The sequence below is a fragment of the Ambystoma mexicanum genome, chromosome 8, assembly GCF_040938575.1.
Source record: "Ambystoma mexicanum isolate Mex_15411 chromosome 8, UKY_AmexF1_1, whole genome shotgun sequence".
In the NCBI taxonomy this organism is placed as follows: Eukaryota; Metazoa; Chordata; class Amphibia; order Caudata; family Ambystomatidae; genus Ambystoma; species Ambystoma mexicanum.
This window is the reverse complement of record NC_090929.1, coordinates 665310162-665331073: the sequence shown is the minus strand read 5'-3', so window position 1 is coordinate 665331073 and position 20912 is coordinate 665310162. Positions and strand designations below refer to the sequence as shown.

General features: G+C 45.6%; 1 protein-coding gene across 1 annotated transcript in view; it reads left to right on the top strand.

Moving 5' to 3' along the window:
* LOC138472397 (neutral phospholipase A2 ammodytin I2-like) overlaps nucleotides 1-20495 on the top strand; it is a 110161-nt gene extending 89666 nt beyond the window's left edge. Inside the window, exons 6-7 of the mRNA XM_069610533.1 lie at nucleotides 9900-10078; nucleotides 14788-20495. Of these exons, the coding sequence (XP_069466634.1) occupies nucleotides 9900-10045 (146 nt within the window). The 3' untranslated portion in view covers nucleotides 10046-10078; nucleotides 14788-20495. The remainder of the gene's footprint in view (nucleotides 1-9899; nucleotides 10079-14787) is intronic.
* The last annotated feature ends 417 nt before the right edge of the window (nucleotides 20496-20912 follow it).

The window sequence follows — 20912 nt, the reverse complement described above, 5'->3', positions numbered from 1 at the left end:
CAGCCTGTCAATTTCTTAGCCAAGGGCAGGGGGAAGTTTCCTTTGTTCAGGGAGAGATGTGGAATTTGTTTGAAGCACAGTGTGGGAAACTTTAACTCTTAAACCCAATGTCTAAAAAATGTCTTGTCTTATAATATAACTCTCATTTTTAACACATACATTAACCAATTTCTTACTTCAAGCCTTTTCAGAATATAGTTTTGAATTGTATCCACCTCTTAGGCTTCTGATAGCAAGTCTTTCTTTGGCACAGTTTGAGTTCAATGTACAACTTTACACAAGATGGTTTTAAATCGCTGGCGTCTGATTGAGGTGAGTAACGGTATTAAACCCATTTTTTACAGATTTCTTCCAGCAAGCAATCCTCAAAAGTGGACTTTGTTCAGATAACACATACTTCTGCTGACCTTATATTTATGTAGATTCTTGCAGTAGAATGCTGTTGACCACCCAACAAGGAGGTTGGATCTTTTTGGGTGGTTTGTGAGCCATGATTTTTGCAAATTTGACACCAAATAAAAACGGATTTTTGAAACAGCTCTGTTTCTTTTGCAATGATTTTGCTCTGTGGGCAGCCAAATGATGGGTTTTTGCAGTGGTCTCCTGTGTTACCACTGACATAGGCAAAAGTGGATGGCGGCCTATTTTTCCGATTTGCACGGCACACTTTCTGGTGATTTCTAGCGAGCAGCATGCTTTCCAGTGGCCATTTCTGAAGTTTCTGCTGCCAGCAATGCACAGTGATGTTGCAGGGCGTGGACCAGTGGGTTAAGACTTACATCCAACATTTCAACTTGAGAGCCTGCTCCAGCCATACCAGGAATCTATCCATGCTCCCCTCTGTAGGTGTCCAAACTAGCCTATACTGCTGAGGTGTTGTATGCAGGCATCCCACATCACTGTTCCCTTAAATAGCAGCAACCATCAGGCATCAGTAGAGAAAAATAACACCAGGTCAGAGCAGGTAACAAATCCATGCATCCAATGACACCACAACCTGTGCCCCTCTCAGTGCCATGCACAAACTGCAAGCAATGAATTGCCAGCCTCCTATCACCATGTTTCCCCCGCACCCATGCAGCTGGACCTGCTCACCGCAGACCAATAAATAAAACCACCCCACACTGTGACACCATCCCCACCCACAACACCTCCACTGCCTGCCCCCCTGAGTGCTATGCTGTAAAGGACCAGGTTCTACTTACCCCTTGTGCAGTGAGGGAACCTTATCATCCTTCAGATCAGGCTGTAGTCAGAACAACATTAAGAGAACTCCTGAATAGGGATCACTGAGAGGTTGGAAACCCAGGACCTCCTTGAAAACCCTCCAAATGCCATGATATGGCTGCCCCTGATTAACATGGCATCAGGACAGTGTAGGAAACACTGGCAGGGGAGTTGATGATGGAATGTCCATGATGACCGAAGGCGAACTTCTCAGCAATTGCAGTGAGGACAGGATCCGGCAGAAGGCAGCTGGGCAAACAGGCAACAGTCATAAAGGAAGGCAGGGCACAGAGGCAATATTCAGAAAAGAGTCAAGCAGACAAGAGCAAGGAATGAGAAACAGAGGTCAAGGAGACTGGCACACAAAAGGGAGCTTGGAACAGGCAAGATTAAGGGAAGGCAGAGCCCAGCGTTACTGGGCTGAACAGGGCTCAATGAGCTGGGAACTGAAGAGATTATTGAGAGGTACTAAGCAGCTGTCAACGGGTGTATAAATAGCTGCTGGGGTACTGTGTACAGTGTGTGTTGCAATTGCAAACAAGACCAGGCCTATGGTGTGTGCCTTGTGTCCGGGGGCAGGATCTCCACCCTCTTCTGGTTGGACGAACATGGAAGCCCCCAAATGTACTGCAGTGCTGTGCTGGGTGTGGTGTTGTCTGGGGAGTGCACCCCCAGACAGAGCAGAAGCGCCAGGAGTGGACCACCAGCATGGGTGGACACGCCATGAAAAGATTAGTGAATGGGATGCTGCGTGGCAGGCATGGCAAATGCAAAATCTACAGGCAATGACTCGCCAGTCTCGCACCCATGCAGCCATTGAGCCTCCCTCCCACCAATGACACTGCAACCTGTGCCTCTCTAAGCCTCTCTAACTGCCATGCAAATTCTACAAGCAATGACTCGCCAGCCTCGTACCCATGCAGCCAGACCTGCTCACCTCAGGCGAACACAATGAAAAACATACCACGCAGTGACAGACATAATTGAACCTCCTTCCCACCAATGACACCGCAACCTGTGCCTCTCTGAGTGCCATGCAAAACTAAAAGCAATAACTCGCCAGCCTCTCATCTTCAGGTGTTCCCTCACCCATGCAGCCAGACCTGCTCACCTCAGGTCAATGCAATTAAAAACACCCCACACAGTGACTGCATCCCTGCCAGCAATGACACCACAACCTTTGCTCCCTGAGTGCCTTGAACTCACCTGCACACGGTACACACCTGTCTCGCAGCCACAGAATTTCACCTGAAAGAACATTCTTAGCTTGCAAAGACATACATTGCATGTAAGTAAACAAACAGGACAGCCTTGATTAGTCCTGTATAGAACAAGGTGAACTGGAGAACTTCCAGCCCTTTAAGATCGGTCAGCAATACATTTGAGAGGAATGGGGATGCAGAGGTTACTCAAACATCAATAAACAAAGCGACTCAGGAAGTTGGCAAAAAGATAACTGTTTTAATATCAGTCATATAAAACAAGGAGTACAACGAACGTCATCGGACGTATCATAGCAAGGTCTCAACGAACTTCATAAAAAAGCACATTTTTAGGCTACAATCTTGTCGTAGGTGACGTACAACCTGCGAATTACTAACGTCATCCTACGTGGCAAACTACAAAAACCTACTGAAGAGAGTGATAGGGTCTAAGGGAACATCTAAGTATATAATCCATACTCGTCTAATGGGAGTGCGAAAGGTGATAGGTTTCTTAACATCAGGTGGGGCAACTAAGCCCTTCCCTCAAAACATATACAAATACACAACGTCCTATTGGCTAAAAAATTATGGGACCCCTAATCATAAGATCCTCTATCATTGGTTGGCCTCTAACCTCCATCAGCATCCTTCAGCCCATGCTAGCCACACGCAGGACAATCATCCAGGTGCTGGTGAGTTGCTCTTAAACTTCCACTTCCCACCAATTAGAACATCATCCATCATCACTTCAATGGTCGGTTGTCAATTAAAGCTTTAGAACTTGTCCTTGGGAGTGTTATTTTGCTTTGGAAGATAAAGGGGAGTGGAGGCACGCTCTGCCCTCGTGCATAGGCGTGACCATCCTGCTCGTCCAACTCCTTCTCCCCACGTGACTGAAGACCACTAAATTGATCTTTCAGTGTTTTAAAAAGACCATTTTCCAATGAGCCTCTGACGTCTTCTTTGTTCTCTCCAAGCTTCTGAACAGGAGGTTCATTCCTTCACAAGATTGTAACTTATTTCTGTTTTTCTCAGACGAATAGGACCATGGCCTCGTAGCTCGTTCAACCTCGCCTTTCTTAAATTCGCTTGTAATCCATTTGTTTTCTAACTGAACCACGCTGAAAAAAGTGGACTTTTTCCTTTAGCTCAGCTCTGCTTATAGTTCGTAATGGGACCATCCATTCTTTAATCATTCCTATGTATCCATACATTGGCACTTGACGCAATTTATTCACTATAAAGATAGCCTCATGAAAACATTCTGCTTGCGTTACCTTGCATTTGTACATGTGTGAACTGGCTTAATATCTTCATCGTTTCTGTAGCATAATCCTCTTCATCTTGAGCCCAAGATGTTGCTTATCTTTCATACTTTCTTGATGCCCTATAGAATATCTGCATTCTCTCATCTCTGCATCTCTTCTATGTATATCAGCTCGACTCTCGCATGACATCACCAATCTGCTTTGTCATTCAGGCGTCCTGCTTCTTCTGGGATTTTGTTTCAACAGCCATCATACTGTCTTGAATGCAGGTATAGTTTTCTCAACGGGAACCTTGCCTCCAGGATTTCTTTTGACCTCTGTCATTTCAATTGTTCTGTATATATCACATACTCTGGTTTCCAACATATAGGCATTCTGGGTAAAGTGGTTGAGGTGGGGGTACTTACCTCCTTCTCTACACTCCCCCCTCTGGGCGATTCATCAGCCACTATTTCTTTCTCCTTCATATCCAAACATCCTCGTCTGAAGAAATGCTTTTTAGGGACCCATATCTTTATGACCCCCCCCCTCAGGCATTCAGCTGTCATCACATGCTCATCCTTGTTCCAGGTCACAAGCATGCACTGTCCATTTGGACTGCAGTAGATTTATCTTCCCACATACTTCTTATGGTCTTTTGGATACAGGAATTTCGTTCCCTCAGGTGCATGAATATTGGTCTTCACAAAGTCTCTGATTTCTTTATCTGTCAAGTCCTTGAATTTCCATCCTGACTCAACATCGATCATGATCTTCATCCCTATGGCTTTCTTTGCTGCCTTTCTGCATTGTGAGATTATTATTATCTTGATCACACAGAATCCTAGCAACACTATCAAGATCAGTGCGCCAAGAAACTTAAATGTATCTGCCATCCATTGCAGAATCCCAAAAAAGAGTGCTCCAAACTAGCTATCATCAGCAATATCTCCTACTTCCTCTATCATCTCTGCAGTTTGTCAGCATTTCTATGGCCTCTGTCAAGGTGTCATTCTCGTCATCATGAGAAGGTATGAATATGCAACATGATTCTCCGATTTAACACCTCCATCCATAGCTGTATTCATATCCAGCAAGAAAGAGTCACTCACCACAACCTCCCCATCATCTCCTCCATTTACACTGGATACTGATCCTAACAGCCTTAATTACCCCCCACGCTTCAAGTTCACGAAGGTTACTACACTCGAGACTGAAAAAATGATCCTTTCTCTTAAACCTTCCAACTGCAAGGGAGACCTCTGCCCAGCACAACTTATAAAGGACGCTGCTAGAGACCTGGCCCCGTTCATCACTAAACTGATAATCATAACTGCCTCATTCACATCTGGCCAAATCCCAGCTAACCTAAAGGAATCTTGGGTGCTCCTACTTTTAAAAAAACAGACACTGGACCCCACCCTCCTGACCAACTACCGACCCATTACTACTGAGCCATTCCTGCTGAAAATACTAGACAAAATGGCCTATTCACAAATTCAGAAACACTTGGAATCTAATTCCTTACTAGGTTCACGCCAGTCGGGTTTCCGGCCTCAGTATGGAACTGAAACAGCCCTAATAGACCTAAAGACGCAGATTGATGAACTCAGAGATAAGGGGACTCCCATCCTCCTTCTCTTATTAGATCTTTCTGCAGCATTTGATTTAGTTGACCATGGAGTCCTTTGTAGTCACCTGGATACAGCTGCCCACTTCTCTGCGGAAGCCATAGACTGGATACAATCCTTTCTCAATAATAGGACTATGAGATTCTTCTCCCCGACTGAAGCTGCTGACCCGATCCCCATCACTTGTGGAGTGCCCCAGGGGTCTTGTGTCTCCCCTACCCTCTATAAAATGTTCTCTAAGCCCCTTTTCGATGATCTGGACCTTCAGGGTGTCACCTACACTAACTATGCAGATGACACTCTGATCCTCCTACCTCTTTCAGGTGATTATGTTAAGGATTTGGCCTTGGTGAACAAGAGCTATCCCATCATACAGGCATGGATGACCACCCACAGTCTATGCCTGAATGGCGATAAGACGGAGATCATCATCCTGGGCACTTCTGCATCACTTAATAAATGTAATTCTAATTATTCCACCTTCAATATTGATAATAACACTGTCACCGTAGCTAAAGAGGTGAAAACACTGGGCTTTTACCTAGACTCAACTCTATCCCTCAACAAGCAAGTCAATGCGGTGGCTTCATCTACAGCCTACATGTGCAAATTGATTAGGGCTAGCAAATCCTTTCTTTCAAATAGTAGTTGTATCACCTTAGCCGAGCCCTGATTTTATCAAAAGTGGACTATTGCAACGCTTTATTCATAGGTGCCAATAAACAAATCATCAAAAAGGTTCAGACACTGCAAAATAATGCTCTTAGAGCAGCATTAGGAATTGCCAAACGAGAACAAATTTCCGTGATTCGAAGAGCTAATAATTGGCTCTCCACGCTTGACAAAATCAAGCTGAAGGTCACAACTTTGACCTACAAATGCTTGAATAATGCTGCACCTAGCTACTTGGCCGAAAGATTCAACAAAAGGTCTACAACCAGGATTACTAGATTTTCTAACACTAATCACCTTGCTATCCCCAGATTCAAGTTAGCAAGAATCGGGGATGTAGCTTCCCTGTTAAGGCAGCTGAAGTATGGAACTCATTACCACCCTCACTAAGAGTGATGCAGTCTGCCCATAACTTCCGCAAGAGCACTATTAAATGGCTCAAAGTATCTCCAAGGGTCCTCCTCTATCTTCAACCCAGGTCACTAGCTTAGCAAGTCTTGACCATAATGGCTTACATCCATTTTGCACTAGGTCAACAGTTTCTTTATAGAACCCAATGATAAACTAGCATCTGCAAATAACCACTCCTTCTTCCTATCCATATGGTGAAAGTACTGATCCCCAAATCTGCATCTGGCCTCTATTTTTCCATTTACGATCCTCTTCTGCATTTTTTCAGGGATTCTTAAGTCTTTTGTTTACTTCCCATCTGATTCCAGGCCATTTTACTCCAGGCGTTTCATATCTGATCACGTGATTCTTGGTATGGTCCCTATTTCTTATCTTCGTATCCTGGACATAGTCATCTTCATCTGGATTTGTCCATTCAGTTGCCCATTTGAGATAGGCATCTCAGCCCATGAACAGCCTCTTGTTGATGTGTGACAGACAATGAGCTGTCTGAACGTCTATTTCAATAGCTATGAAGATCTTGGACTTCCCCATACTATAGGGCAGGAGTGCACATACAAAGCATTCTTCCTTCGATGACTTCTTCCTACTTCCTTCATATGCTGATACCAAATGTTATTCCCCAAATGCGCTGTACTGTCTGGATAGTTATTAATCTCATAATCATCGTCCTTGGCATTTCTTTTTGATCTTGCTTTTTCCATATGGGCTTCTATTATCAAATCATGAAGCATTTCAGTATAACTCTTCCTTCGTGGACCAATCAATGGAGCATTTGTCAGTGGACTGGGTGCGTTTTCATCTGCTATCTGTCTAGGGGAATGTGCAAAAAGCCTCTCCCTATCCTGCTGTTTTTGTCTAGCAGCAGCAAATGATAACCACATAAGGTCTGCAAACACTCCCATACGTGACCTCTCTACAAAGGGTTAACTTAGTCCAATTATCACAGGATCAGGTGCTCTTGTGGGTACCTTTAGAGTGGGAACAATCATATGAAGTTCCCGCTGCCTAGTAGTTGCCACGTTTGCATCCTCTTTCTCTCTTACAGGAGGATACACCAGAGTTTTTACCTCATTCGTCTCGACATAATATGCTGTTCGTACCGCAAGTGACAGCAGGAGCACTATGAATAAAACACAGGTGTAGATTACACACATGCATGAAAGATCAATCCCGGCAGGTGGTTTGTTTTCCAGCTGGACAAAAGTGGCCAAAACCCTGTTAGTGACATCTGGATCCAGGCGGACTGTCCATAGACACACAGTCACACATAGGCACACACAGTCAGTTTGAGGGAGTTAAATCGCCTATATTTGTCTGCACACATGAGTCTCTAGATATCAAAAAGGATCACCACATTGCCAATAAGGTTGGCTGGGGGCAATAGGGTAGCAGAATGCCCCCCCTGACAATGTGGTTGATGTGAGCATCAAAAAGAGCAAAAGAAAATTAGATTCAACCACTGTGTCAAAAGGCCAGCACTGGGTCCAAGGCCAACCATCCGGGGCAAATTGCAGCCTTATGCGGGTCTCCCTGACCATAGGTGAAGGGGAGTGTAACCTGGGGGATGGAATCTGTCCCCAGATAAAACATGGCTGTCTCGACTGCAGGGTCCTCAGGCCACCAGCAGAGTCTGCAGAAATGAGCCGGGTCTTGGATCTAACTTGAAGCCTATGGACCTGGCTGGTGGTCTGCGAGCCACTAGCAGACCAAGGGGCTACTGGCGATCCAATGCCTGACTACTAACGGGAAGTGGCCATTAGGGCTGCCCACTGGTCCGGTTAAATGGCTACTGTAGCAGGTTGACTGGTTCTGGGGCATGGCCTCTTTAGGTCAGTTCTGGGCGCATGCAATGTGGCCAATTGCCATGGCCGTAGGTATTGTCAGTGCTCAATATGGGCAGGATGTAGGATGTATGACTAAGTCATAAGCCGTACCTCTTGAGCCCACAAGGACACGCATTGTAGACTGTGGCGGGGCAAAGTATCTGCTGGGTATGGCCAAAGGCCATGCCCAGTGTGTCTGGTGGCACAGGGTAGAATGGAGTAAGGCCGAAGCCCTAGCCCTTGCCGAAGTTGCTGCAGGCCACGCCGAGTGGGCACATCGGTGATTGGGGCTTGCCCGTGGCAGAACCGAAGGCCCTACCCTGAAAATTAGCCACTGGCCATGTACTATGGGCCATGTACGGGTGAATCAGGGATGCATTGTCTTACCAGAAGGGCCTGCCTTGAAAAGCGATTGCCTGACAGTTCCACAGACCATGCGTGTAGAGGCCATCTTATATAAGTAACCTAGAAACACTAGAAACACTTGTGTATAGGCGCGTTATAAGCGTTATAAATGCCATATCATATCATCATGTTGCTCCAGAATGCCCAGTCAAAGTACACACTGCATGATCTTTTTGTAACCTTTGCTTTCACTGAGAGATGTTTGCTTCTAATGGATACATACTTGAAGTTTCTGCTATGTTAGAATACTGCTGTTGCATACAGCAGTGGCAGACTTTGAAGTAGGGGATCGCTTCAAGAAAAGGAAGGAAAGGCAAACTATCAGCATTGTGTTTAGGAGCAGAATGGCAGGTTCTTTCAGAGGATGCATAGCCAAGTCTGTCTGACCAGGTTATGGACGTGTTTCAGTCATATCCTGAAGGTCGAAGTGAAACTGTGTGTCATAGGCAACCAAATGGAAGCTGATATTGTATTGTTCAATGCGTGACATCCAAGGAGACATTCATTTATTTATTTTCAGGCTTTGAGAATGCTAAATGCAACTGGTAACCTCCGAGCCATGAGGAAGATAATGGGTGACAATAAGAGGCAGAAAACCATGGGAAGGAGTTGGAATACAACTTGTGTTTCCAACACCTTTCTTCCTCTCTGCCATGCAAATTCTCCATGGATTTTCATGCCGAAGCAAATGCTGGCGATCGCTACGGGGTCCATTGGCTTAATGCATTAGCATAAAGCCGGCAGGCTCCATGGGGATCCATTGTACATGCCTCCGGCCATGTATTGGTAGGCAGCTTGTACATGCAAGCATGGCAAGTGGCACTCACAATTAAATGTAAACACTGCCTAGCATGTGAACATGCCAGTCAGTGTTTACTCACTTTGCACAGTGGAGTGCATAAGAACAGGGCACAAGGTGATGTACTCGGCCTTTTGCAGCGTAAGTCGCTTTTTGCCCTACACATTTGCACTCTGCTGTGCAAATGATGAACAATTGGCGGCGGGTTAGCTGGCTACGCCTGAGCGCAAACGTACCAGGTCCCCGCCATCAAATACCATAATGGTTTGCTGGGCTGGTGTGTGAGTACCGTATGCCTCTTAATGCTGCGCTTCCAGTGGGTTACACAGGGGAAAGGGGATGATTCCGCACAGTTCATCGAGTGATAGTGGTTTGCCGGAAGTAGCTTTCAGCTTTTCCGATGTTCATGCAATGACAATATCTTGCAATCAGCTGGCGAATGACATTGAGTGATTCCTGCTTTCCTTTCATTGCAGTTTCCGCGGGTGCCTGTGGGAAAATGGCCTGTGATTGCGACCGCCAGGCAGTTCTCTGCTTTGCAGCCAACAGCAACACCTTCAATCCAAACTATCGCAATTATCCCAAAGACAACTGTAGTGAAAGCATGACGACAAAATGCTAAGAGCCGGACCAGAACTCCTCAAGTCCACCCACGGTAACCAATGACACGTTTGCCCGCTGTTATCCCTGGATTAAAGAGCACCACTACGTAAATGTTCCAAGCCAGCCACTGCCCCAACGTTATAGAAGGGAAGCCTTACAATGACCAGGCAACCCTCCACTCTCCGCAGATTATAATGCCCAGCTCTCCAAGTTAAATCACTACACGTATTAAAGGCCAGCACAGGTCCAATGGCAAGGCCATAGGGAACTCATACCCTTCATTAAAGATAAGAAAGCCCCCTGACTCCCTTCCTTTACCAGGTTATAGACCAAACTCAGGTCATAGAGGAACTGTTCGCCATAATGGCCAGACCAGAGATCACCCAACATTACAGAGATAGCCTTTACCAGTCATCCAGGCTCAAATGAAGTGCCCAGGCCAGGCCTACCCCCACCAGCAAACAATGGCCACACATGTTTCAACTCAGTGCCTAAGCCAATCATCACTGAAACTGCTGTCAGTGTCTTCACATTTTGACAGAACATTTGCACAGCACCCTTACTCTTCCCCCACTCCTCATTCTCCTGCCTTTTAACTCTATCCATTTAGTGCCTGCCCTTCTCTTCCTTTTCTACGGATTTACACTTTGTTCCCTCAATTATGCAAAATAGAAATCTTTATGACCTGGAACAAAAAGGAGCCCGCCCCGCCCCCACTCCCCGAATTAGATGCCTTAGCTTCCACTTGAACTCACGTGACAAAACTGAGCTATGGACAAAGGATGACTGACCATTGTTTTGCCTCTTGAAACAGAAACAGCAGTAGAGAAAAGTAATGAACGCAAACCACAAAAAAACAGAAACAAAACAATTATCAATCCTGTCACATGGTTCTTCCTCAACTTTCCCCTCCACGTGTGCATGACCTCACTTCCTTTGAGTAAGCTCTTCCTCTTTCTTTGAATTGAACGTCTTGAGGCAAATTCCTAATGGGGAATCCACCACGTAACCAACATGGCAGCACCGGCAGAGTCACAACCATCAACACAGCTCAAAATCCACAGGATCACTACCAAACAAACCAAACCACGCACATCCCTCAGGAAGCAATTAGAGAGGTGGCACAGAAGGCTTCAATAACCAAATAACTCAAGGACCGAGCTGTGAAGTTCAGGATTTTATTTTTAATGGAAGAAGTTCAACTTCAAAGATCCCTAAACAACATTGACTTTGAGATCAACAACCAAGAGCCCACAATGGACAACGGCCATCTTCTTAACTGGGTCGTCTCTAACAATCTCGAAACCCGAGAGTTTAAGACTGAACCCTGCATTTGGTCAGACCATCATAGCATATCCTTCCACATCACCCTGCCTCTTCCCAAACCCAAAACCCCTAACTGCCCGACCCTCTCGACACACCGTAACTACAAAAACATTGATAGGAACCACCTCATACAATGCCTAGCTGAGGTGGATAAAAACCAAACCGAGAATGACTCCTGCGAAACAACGTTAGCAAATCTACTTAGTCACCTCGAGAAACTCACAGACCAAATTGCCCCCCTTCAAACTAAATCAACTAGACCCACCCAAAAAAAACCACAATGGTTCTCCAAAGAACTTGCAGAACAAAAAAAGGACAAACGAAACAGAGAAAATGTATGGCTATAAATCCTTCATCAGCCAATAAAGCCCGTTGGAAGGAAAGCGAAATAATATATAAACATATGATAACCGAGGCCAAAAAAAACTTCTATAACGAACAGATTTCTACAGCCACCAATTCCACCAGCAAACTATTCAATATCCTTAAATCCATAGAAAAACCCAAAGCCATTACCCCTCCTTTCCTACCCTCTCAAGAAGAATGCGATGCCACCCAGATCGCCTTCTTCAACAAAATTTCAAAAGCAGGGACGCCATCATAAATTCCCTGACCAACAAAAAAACGACAGTTACTCTGCCAGCTGAGACTGCAACAGCAGGTATTGGAACTTTCAAGTTCACAGAGATCAACAACAGCGAAATGATCAAAGTACTGGCGACCATGAAACCCACGACCTGTGCAGAGAATATCATTCCACCTAAGATAATATTGGACAACATAGACATTTTCGCCCCCATCCTGACAAAGATCAATAATGCCTCTTTTAGAGACCAGGAAGTCACAGTAACCCCTCTGGTAAAAAAACCCAATCTCGACCAACGCGATCCGAATAATCTCAGACCCATAACAAACTGCAACTTCATCCTCAAAATCATGGATAAGATCGCCACCATGCAGCTCCAGGCACACGTAGAGGAATCTAATTCCCTCCACCCACAGCAGTCTGGTTTTCGCCCCGCACACAGTACCGATACGGCCATGTTAGATCTGCAGACCAAAATGCTCGGTATTATTGACAAGGGTAAGACAGGCCTCCTCGTTCTACTCGACCTCAGCGCCGCATTTGATCTCCTCGACCATAACCTACTCCAGAATACGCTAAAAAAGACCACCAACTGCTCTGATGAAGCCATCAGATGGATAATGTCCTTTCTAAAAAACAGAATATCCAGAGTGCACTGGGGGGACAAGTTCTCCCTCGAAAAAGAAATCCTCTGTGGAGTTCCCCAAGGGGCCAGTATGTCACCCCTACTGTTCAATCTTTACTTAAAATACCTATGCCTTGTTCTAGACCACATAAACACCTATTTCACTAACTATGCTGACGACACGCAGCTTGTATTCGAACTAAGTGGCAATTATCAGAAAGATAGCGAGCAACTTACCACGATATACAACCACGTGGAGCAATGGATGGACTCCAATTGGATGGCCTAAACGGAAAAAAAACGGAACTCATGATTTTCGGCTCATCCTCTGCTCGTGCTAAGCTACCCTCATCCTACACATCCTTCCACATTAAAGATACCCCCATTCCCCATAGGTATGCTGCTAGAAGCATTGTTGGGTGCGGACGCCCAAGTACAGTTCATCAAAAAAAACTGTGCCTACCACCTCCGTCTAATAAAAGCCATCAGACCTTTCATATCCGAGGAAAATTGTGCGACCATAGCAAGAGCCACCATTTTATCGCGCCTTGACTATGGCAACGCTCTAGTCCTGGGTGCCTCCAAGCAATGCCTACAAAGCTACCAAATTGTACAGAACAACGCGGTAAGAATTGTCAAGCTCAAAACTAAAACAGAACATATCAGCAACTCCAGAAGGGAGCTTCATTGGCTGAAAATCGAAGATAGGGTGCATTTCAAAACCTTAACCATCGTTCACAGATGCATCTACGGAAAGGCACCAACCTACTTAAAAACTAGGATCACACCATACGTTCCTAATAGAACACTGAGATCATCCCAACTTGTTAAAATTGCTACGTCACCTCACAAACTCAAAAGTGGCTTAGGTAGAGCCTTTCCAACCCTTGCAGCCAACCTTTGGAACAATCTACCAGACCACCTTAGACTGGAAACCAACTACTTGCGTTTTCGCAAACAGGTAAAAACCCATATCTTCAAATAAACGGCCATCACGGCATATACCTCAGTTAATTCTATGTGACTGTCCCGTCTGCTCTGTCTAATCACTATCTGTTCCGTCCATTCTCGTGTCCTTGTTTCTGCGCCCCGAGGCTCGCGAGCTACCGGCGCAATATAAATATTAAATAAATAAATAAAACAGTTGAATGGCAGTTGAACGGTCAGCCTTCGGGTGTCCCTTGTCTCACCTTCGACTTTCCAATTGGCTCCTTTCACCCTACCCCCGGTGTCCCTACTCCCCAACAAGATGTGATGAAACTAGAAAAAAGATAATTTCTACTGTCTGGCACTAAACTGGTCTATGACTCTCTCTGTGTCTCTCTCTCACTCTCTCTCTCTCTCCATCTCCCTCTCGCCCTCTCTCTCTCTCCTTCTCTCCTCCACCCCTTGACCTCCTTAGGTCCTCTATCTTCTTTCCGTTCCAGGTCACCTCTCTCGCTACTCATCCACTTCACCTCCTTCACTCTCTCTTCCTTGCTACTCCCTCCTCTCTCCCTCTCCCTCCTTCTGCAAATCTTCTCACACTCCTCTTACTCCGACTATCAATGCCTCCTAGTCGCCAACCTCACCAAAATGCCTGCTTTCCGTCTCTCCTCTCTCTCTCTCTCTCTCTCTCTCTCTCTCTCTCTCTCTCTCTCTCTCTCTCTCTCTCTCTCTCTCTCTCTGTACCACTCTCGTCACACATCTTGACACTCACATCTAATGCGCACTACAATACTTCAGACTTGGTACCACTGTCTCTCACACCATTGACCTGCACTTTCATTCACCACTTCATCCGACTCTGCAGAAATCCGCCCCACCTTCTGCTGTATGTGGTGTGGTCGCTCGGTCCACCTCCACTTCTTCTGACCTCACCCGAACACTCCTCATCCTTGCCTTTGACCACAGGGTCTTATATCCCTGCCTGTCATGATGAGGACCACTTCCACCTTCCCATTGGCCCCTACTAGTCTGGGGACTAGTAGGGGCCAATCTACTAGGCTATCTAATAGTCTCCGGAGCTCGCCTTGGAAGCAAGACAACACAGAGCAACACAGGTTCGATTCCCGGGTCCACGCTTAGAAACCACTTGATATTAAGCGCTTTATAAATAACCCATCATATAATACTATCACCTGTTCTACGTAGTCAATCTTCCCCTGTGCTTTCTTCTAAGGGTGCGCTTTCCATGTGAAAAGTTTTCAAATTCATTGTTTTCCTGTCCTTTTTTCACCTGCAGCATTCTGTCCGGTCTCCCTGTGTGGCAAGGCTCCGTCTTTCTGCGTCTACTTTTCTCCATCTGGTTGCTCCTTGGTAGGTGGCATTGCAGATCGGCGGCTGAGTCAGAATAACAGCGGTCCCGCTTCTCCCGTTTGGCGTGGTCTGAAGATGGCGTGGTGGATTCTGGTTGCCGTAGCTCGCAAGAAAAGGAAAACACTTCTGGCCGGAAAAAAAGGCAGCTAGGCACGGTGGAAAAGTCACTTGGATGAATCTTTGAGCAGCACAAGACATGCTCAGGTGGGTCAGGGACTGGGGACACCCTACTCCCTCACCACACCTCTGACGTAGGACAGGCTCCCGCATACGCCCTAGTAGGCCCCTTACTCCAGGTTTTAAGGTGTCCCTCCTCCCGCTTGATAGGGTCGAGACCCTGATCCTGTTAAACGCGAAAGAAAATGAGTACCCAAAAGTACACTCATCACTAGAAAAACAATACATTTTCCAGTTAACAGCCAGCGGGGTATGATAATATTCACCACTATGTCCTTATTAGAATCAGAACTCCCATTTTACTAGTCAGGGCAGGGAACTCTGTATTCCAATTCAAGACACTAACACAAGTGGGTATTGTGCTTATTAAAGGCTGTCACTCTGTCACCAGGCTTTAATAGGTCTTAAGAGATAGTCTCCTGGTCCGCCTGCTGTTACATTCGTTTGTCCTGCTCCCCGCGAGACTAGTGCAAATCCAGCTCCCTCACACCGTCTCAGGCATTCCCGGCACTCGGCACTCAGACACAAATAATACCTAATACCAGAAGTGGGGTGTAAAAGCGCTGTAATGTTAACACACACACCAGGCTCTGGAGGGCTGTATCGACTCTGACCCCTCCCAAATCTGCCTCATACTTATGTGCAATGCAAAGCTACATATTGATCTCCTCCCCTTAGCCGTACGTATTCATAACAATAGGTCATTTTGCCAAAGAGTGTACATTTCGTAACTGGCTGGCTGCTTCTCCGAGGCAGCCTTGGGACTTGAGCCAGCAGCTTCAGGACTGTGTACTTCTCAAAGAGGGAGGGCTATGGTTGCCGATCTCTGAGGCCTGCCTGCGGCGGCATTACACAGTAGCTACTGTTTTCTGCGACATCTGCTTTCATGGCTGTTAGATGTTTAGGCCAGTCCTTATGCCAAATCATTAGGCCAGTCTTCCTGCTTTAGATGTGATGTATCTCAAACCAAAATAAAGTGCAGAATCAGAAATGTACCAGGTAACACCTGCGACCTTCAAAATATCCTTGAACTAGGCTCCAACTGCACTGAAATCTTTGGAAGCAATGGCTCCACTAAAAGAACAAGCTCCAAAATGGGAAGTGTTTATGCACACCTGCACCATGTCAGTGCTCGCACAGCGAGCTCCTGTGATTGAGATCACTGCCTAAAAAAAGGCACCCTCAATGCTAAGAACAACTTACCATTCGATCCAGGAAGGAGAAGTAATTTGATCATACTTGCATGACCCATGAACCATTTAAAGTTGTGGGTGACCTGAAAAGGCTGGGAAAGACCCCACTCTGGGACTAACACAAGTGCATCTAGAAATCACAGAGGAGATGACGAGAAGATCTCTGATAAATGTCCAGGATGTTAACATCAGACATCCTTTGTCCCGAGAGAGCCGCTGCGTGTAACTCAGAAGCCGATCTGACAGGGTTTCTCCCACCAATATGAAACAGCTCAACTAAACTGTAAATGACAAATGGATTATTGACTATGCCCTGATTTGAAAAAGGCCTATGGCCGAAACACGTGTCAATGATTAAAAAACAAAGGGCACCTGGTTGATGCCCTGCTCTACCCAGGAAGGAACAATTCTATGAAAACACAATTGAGCAAGGACATATGAACCCCATGCGCAACTCAACACTGAATCCTAACAGTCAGTGTACACAACAAAGTGCAAAAATTGTGACAGCTACTTTAATTCTGGTTAAGACATGTATAAGTAGCCAGGAGTCACTACAACTAATCAAAGTCGACAAAGGATGCTCCCAGGTACAAAAAAAATGTAGACATAGTATACACATGGAAAAACAGAAACTAAATTCTTTCAGTTAACAATTAAGCAATTACATTTCATATTCATCATTGCAGAACATGACATAATAGAATTATAAAGTAATTGCGATGTAGCGTGTACAAGTATGTATAAGTGACAAAATGTATATGAAGTATTGGGTCAACACAACTGTGTTTCGGCCTCAGGGCTATCTTGGTTAGCGGCAAATGGGTCGGCCTTCATCAGGACAGAGACAAGAAGTATATGTGAGGAATCCTATGAGTTCTGTCAGGAAAGAATAGCCAGAACACAGTGTCAGGAGTTTGTGGGGTTGCAACAATTTTTAGTATATGCGTTATAATGGCAATTAATACCTTATTTATTCAGTGAGTCTCTCGCGGAAGACTGATTCATGTGATCACCGTGCTTACCGTAGTCAGGTGCACAATGGCACAAGATCTGAGAATCCACGTCTTCAGATACAGATAAGGAGAGAATACTCCGGCAAATGTTCCATTCTGAAAAGAATGACCAGATACCAACATCAAGTGGGATGCGTGGTTATGCAATTGCCTAAGCTTACAGTTGATAAGAGTGAAGGAATAAAATGTCTTTCCAAAATTAGGACGGTGTGGTGTATAGATTATTCAACCATCATGCATATATGATCGATCAGCTCGCTTTCTGAGTTCGGGATCCTCAGTGCATTAACAGTGGGGGCCGATTCAACATGTGTCAGCCTATGGAGATAAAATAACCAAAAGCTCAGATGACCAGAGTTGCTAAATCCATTGGCACACAAGTGTCCTGGGTACGCTCCACTAGGTCAATTATCTTGGCAAGAGGTCATCAATATCCAGGACCTTGTCCTGGCACAATTTCCAGAAATAATTTGCCCTCTTATACAAAACCTTGTGATTCTTTCCCACAAAGGTCAGAATCTCTAGAGTAAGCAACACTGTCCCTTCTAGGGTGGGCCTGGGCCAAGTTGCACCTCCTGGTTCAGAGTTTCTGGAGTCTTAATGACATGTTCTCTGAAACATTGGGGGGTGGGAGACCACTCTGTTGACTGTGGGTGGTGCTGGAACATCGCCAATGAGGTATGCTCCATCATCAGAAGCTCTTAGAGGTATAGTCCAAGTAGGCATTGGCACTTGGTTTTGTAACAGTAAAGGCGAGGAAACTGTTCTGCACCCATTTCCTGCAAGGTCAAAGAAACCTGCTCATTGACAGAATGTATCCCTCCACCCCTGTACTATACTCCACAATGGCCAAGGGTAAACTCTTAGCATCTTGCCAATGGCATGGATGCAGCGGCTGAGAATTCCATCCTCTGGGCATGAGCTTCCAGGAGAGACGGAGGGGGACATGGCCATCCGAGCTAAGGAATTTCCTCCTTTGTGGAGCATATTTGAACTATGTGGTGGATATGTGGTGGGTCTAGACATCCCGTGGGTCCTGTGGCCACAGGACCATTCTCAGCTAATGCCATCGAACATTGAAGACATCAACACAAAGGTGACCTCTTGCTTCCAAACTGGCTTTGTAGGATACATTGCTGGTCAGCCCTGGAAGTGGTATTGCGGAGTAAAGCAGGGGCATGTGAGAGTGTCAAGTCGCCTGGGCATCTTCAGAGTTCTGATAAAAATGAAGGTTCAACATGCGCAGCAGTGGCGCGCTGGCAGCCTGAGACTTACTATGTCTATCGTTCAGCACTCAATGCTCTGCTAAGGACAGAGAGCTGTGATTGGGGACTATTTTGGTAGTCAGATGTGAGACGGACACTTTAGGAGCTGAATGCCAAAATCCCAAAGAGCCCTCATTGTCTCTACCAAACTGCTTGAACGTCTGGAAAAGAAACCATCACAGTGAAAACGTACTAGAAGTAAACCTTTTTGTTCCTACAACATCTTAAAGCTGTTGCGCCGAAGTCCATGATGTCTGTTTAGATTTCTTTATGGGATTATACCTTCAAATCACATCAGCAGAAACACGTCTTTATCCAAAGGGATAATTTACGCTGTGCCTTAAAGTCAACAAACATAAAACCAGAGGAGTGTTTAAATAAGGTTTGAGATGATCACCCAATCCAGGCTTTCAGGCGTCCATCACTTTTCCCCACAGTACATATAGTGGGAAAATAAAGACACCATCACTGGACAGGAATGCACAATAATATGAGCTAAAGACTTGGGACTTGATGGGCATATCTGATTGGGTAGTGGGACACTTGAAAGCTGTTTTGTCTGCATATGGGACACCCTTTGGGAAACCCACAAGTCAGCAGCAATAACCAGTTTCCTAGTATCTGCTTAGTGTTGATTTTGCTCTGGGGAACATGCAGCAGAAATGTGGTCCAGCATGACAAGATACATCATGCCTGCAAAAGTGGTTACCTTATGGCCCTCAACCCAACAACATACGCTTTTGAGGGAGTCAATAACATAGGTTAACCAATTGACATTTTCCTTCTTGTTTTAGTCTCTAAACCTATTTAAGTAAAGGACAGAAGTCTTCCCAAACTTTAAGAGGAGAGCCTGCTTTAATTTGTAAAAATCTTTTTGTTTCAGCTTTTGGCAACTCCAGAATGGCACTGTTCCGACTCTGAGCTAGCAAGCAATTGTCTCAGGCTTCCTGCAACTCACAAGCAAATTTAAAAGCAGGTAACCATGCTTTGATATCATTGGGCCTCATTACGGGTCGGGCGGTCTGGAATTAACAGTGGCGGTAAACCCGCCGCCACTGTTAATTCCGGACCGCCCGATCCCGAGTCCTGCAGGCGGAAGGTGATCTTCCACCTCCCGACTGCAGGCGGACGTGGAAACACCGGCACCATCACGAGATGGTGCCGGTGTTTCCACTTCCCCATTCCCATTGAGTCCTATGGGAATGGGGATTAACACCATTCAGCCTCTGTGACTCCCGGGACACCGGGGCTGTAATGCCCTGGTAATTCCGGGAGTCACGGAGGCAGAATGGTAATACGAGTCCGGCGGTAACCAGGCAGTTTTACCGCTGCGGTTACCGCCGGACTCGTAATGAGGCCCATTCTCTTCATCATACACACTAAGCAGATCCTTAAGAAACCTAGGATCAGAGGAGGGCCCACAGCCATTCTCAGGCCCGCCCGGGGGAGTTCTGACCCCCATTCACACCTGCAAGCACCAGCTGAAAAGCCCTGTCATTCTCTTCCTCTCCTTTCTCAGACTCCATCCAAGCCAACTTATGCTTCGCATTCAACTCTTTGATTCTAAATGTCTTCCAAGATGAAACGCAGTGTCTGTATCAACCGTATTAGCAGTAGAAGCCGCTGTGGCAGAGGAACCCTCATCCCCGGTAGTGTCACTTGAACTATTGTCATTAATAAGATTTGCAGGTCCACTAGCACTGGGTCCTGCGCCAGCATTAATGTCACTAGACACTGCTAAAGCTATCTTTCCTGCCAATTTGTAGAAAATCAAGAAGAAAGTCTCATGAACTGATTCAATTTCAAAATTATGTTTTTTGTTGAAAAAATAATTATGTATATGATTTAAATATAGCAATAAACATTTTTGGCCTGCATCGAAACATTAAAATTCTGCAAATTTTTGTCAATTTAATGTTGTTGGAATGATTTCAAACTCAATTATGTGAAACATTTCCCAGAGGAGCAATCCATATATTGTTGATTAAAGAATGTCTTTCTTATCTGTTTTATTTGCTGTTCTATCCAGTGACAATTGCTTTTATGCATGATGTCAAGAAAACATGAATATCCGCAAAAAAACTTGTTTGTGTGTGTGTCAAACATGCAGAGATCCTCGAAATACAGGAGACATTCACAAATTGCAGATTCATTTGCTGACTGTGTTTGTGCTGAGAGAAGACAAAGAATTTGGTAGCTACCGTCTGGAAAAGATCCGGGGCTACGCTATTTTTTGGACTGGGGGGGCTAGCTAGCCTCTTTGGTTGTAATCCCTGAGCTTCTATCCGGGGCTACAACCAAAAGACCCGGGGCTATAGCCCCCTCAACCCCCCTCTAGCAACGCCTCTGGCTACAGTACCGTGTGAGGCTATCCAAAACACATGCGCCATCACACACCCG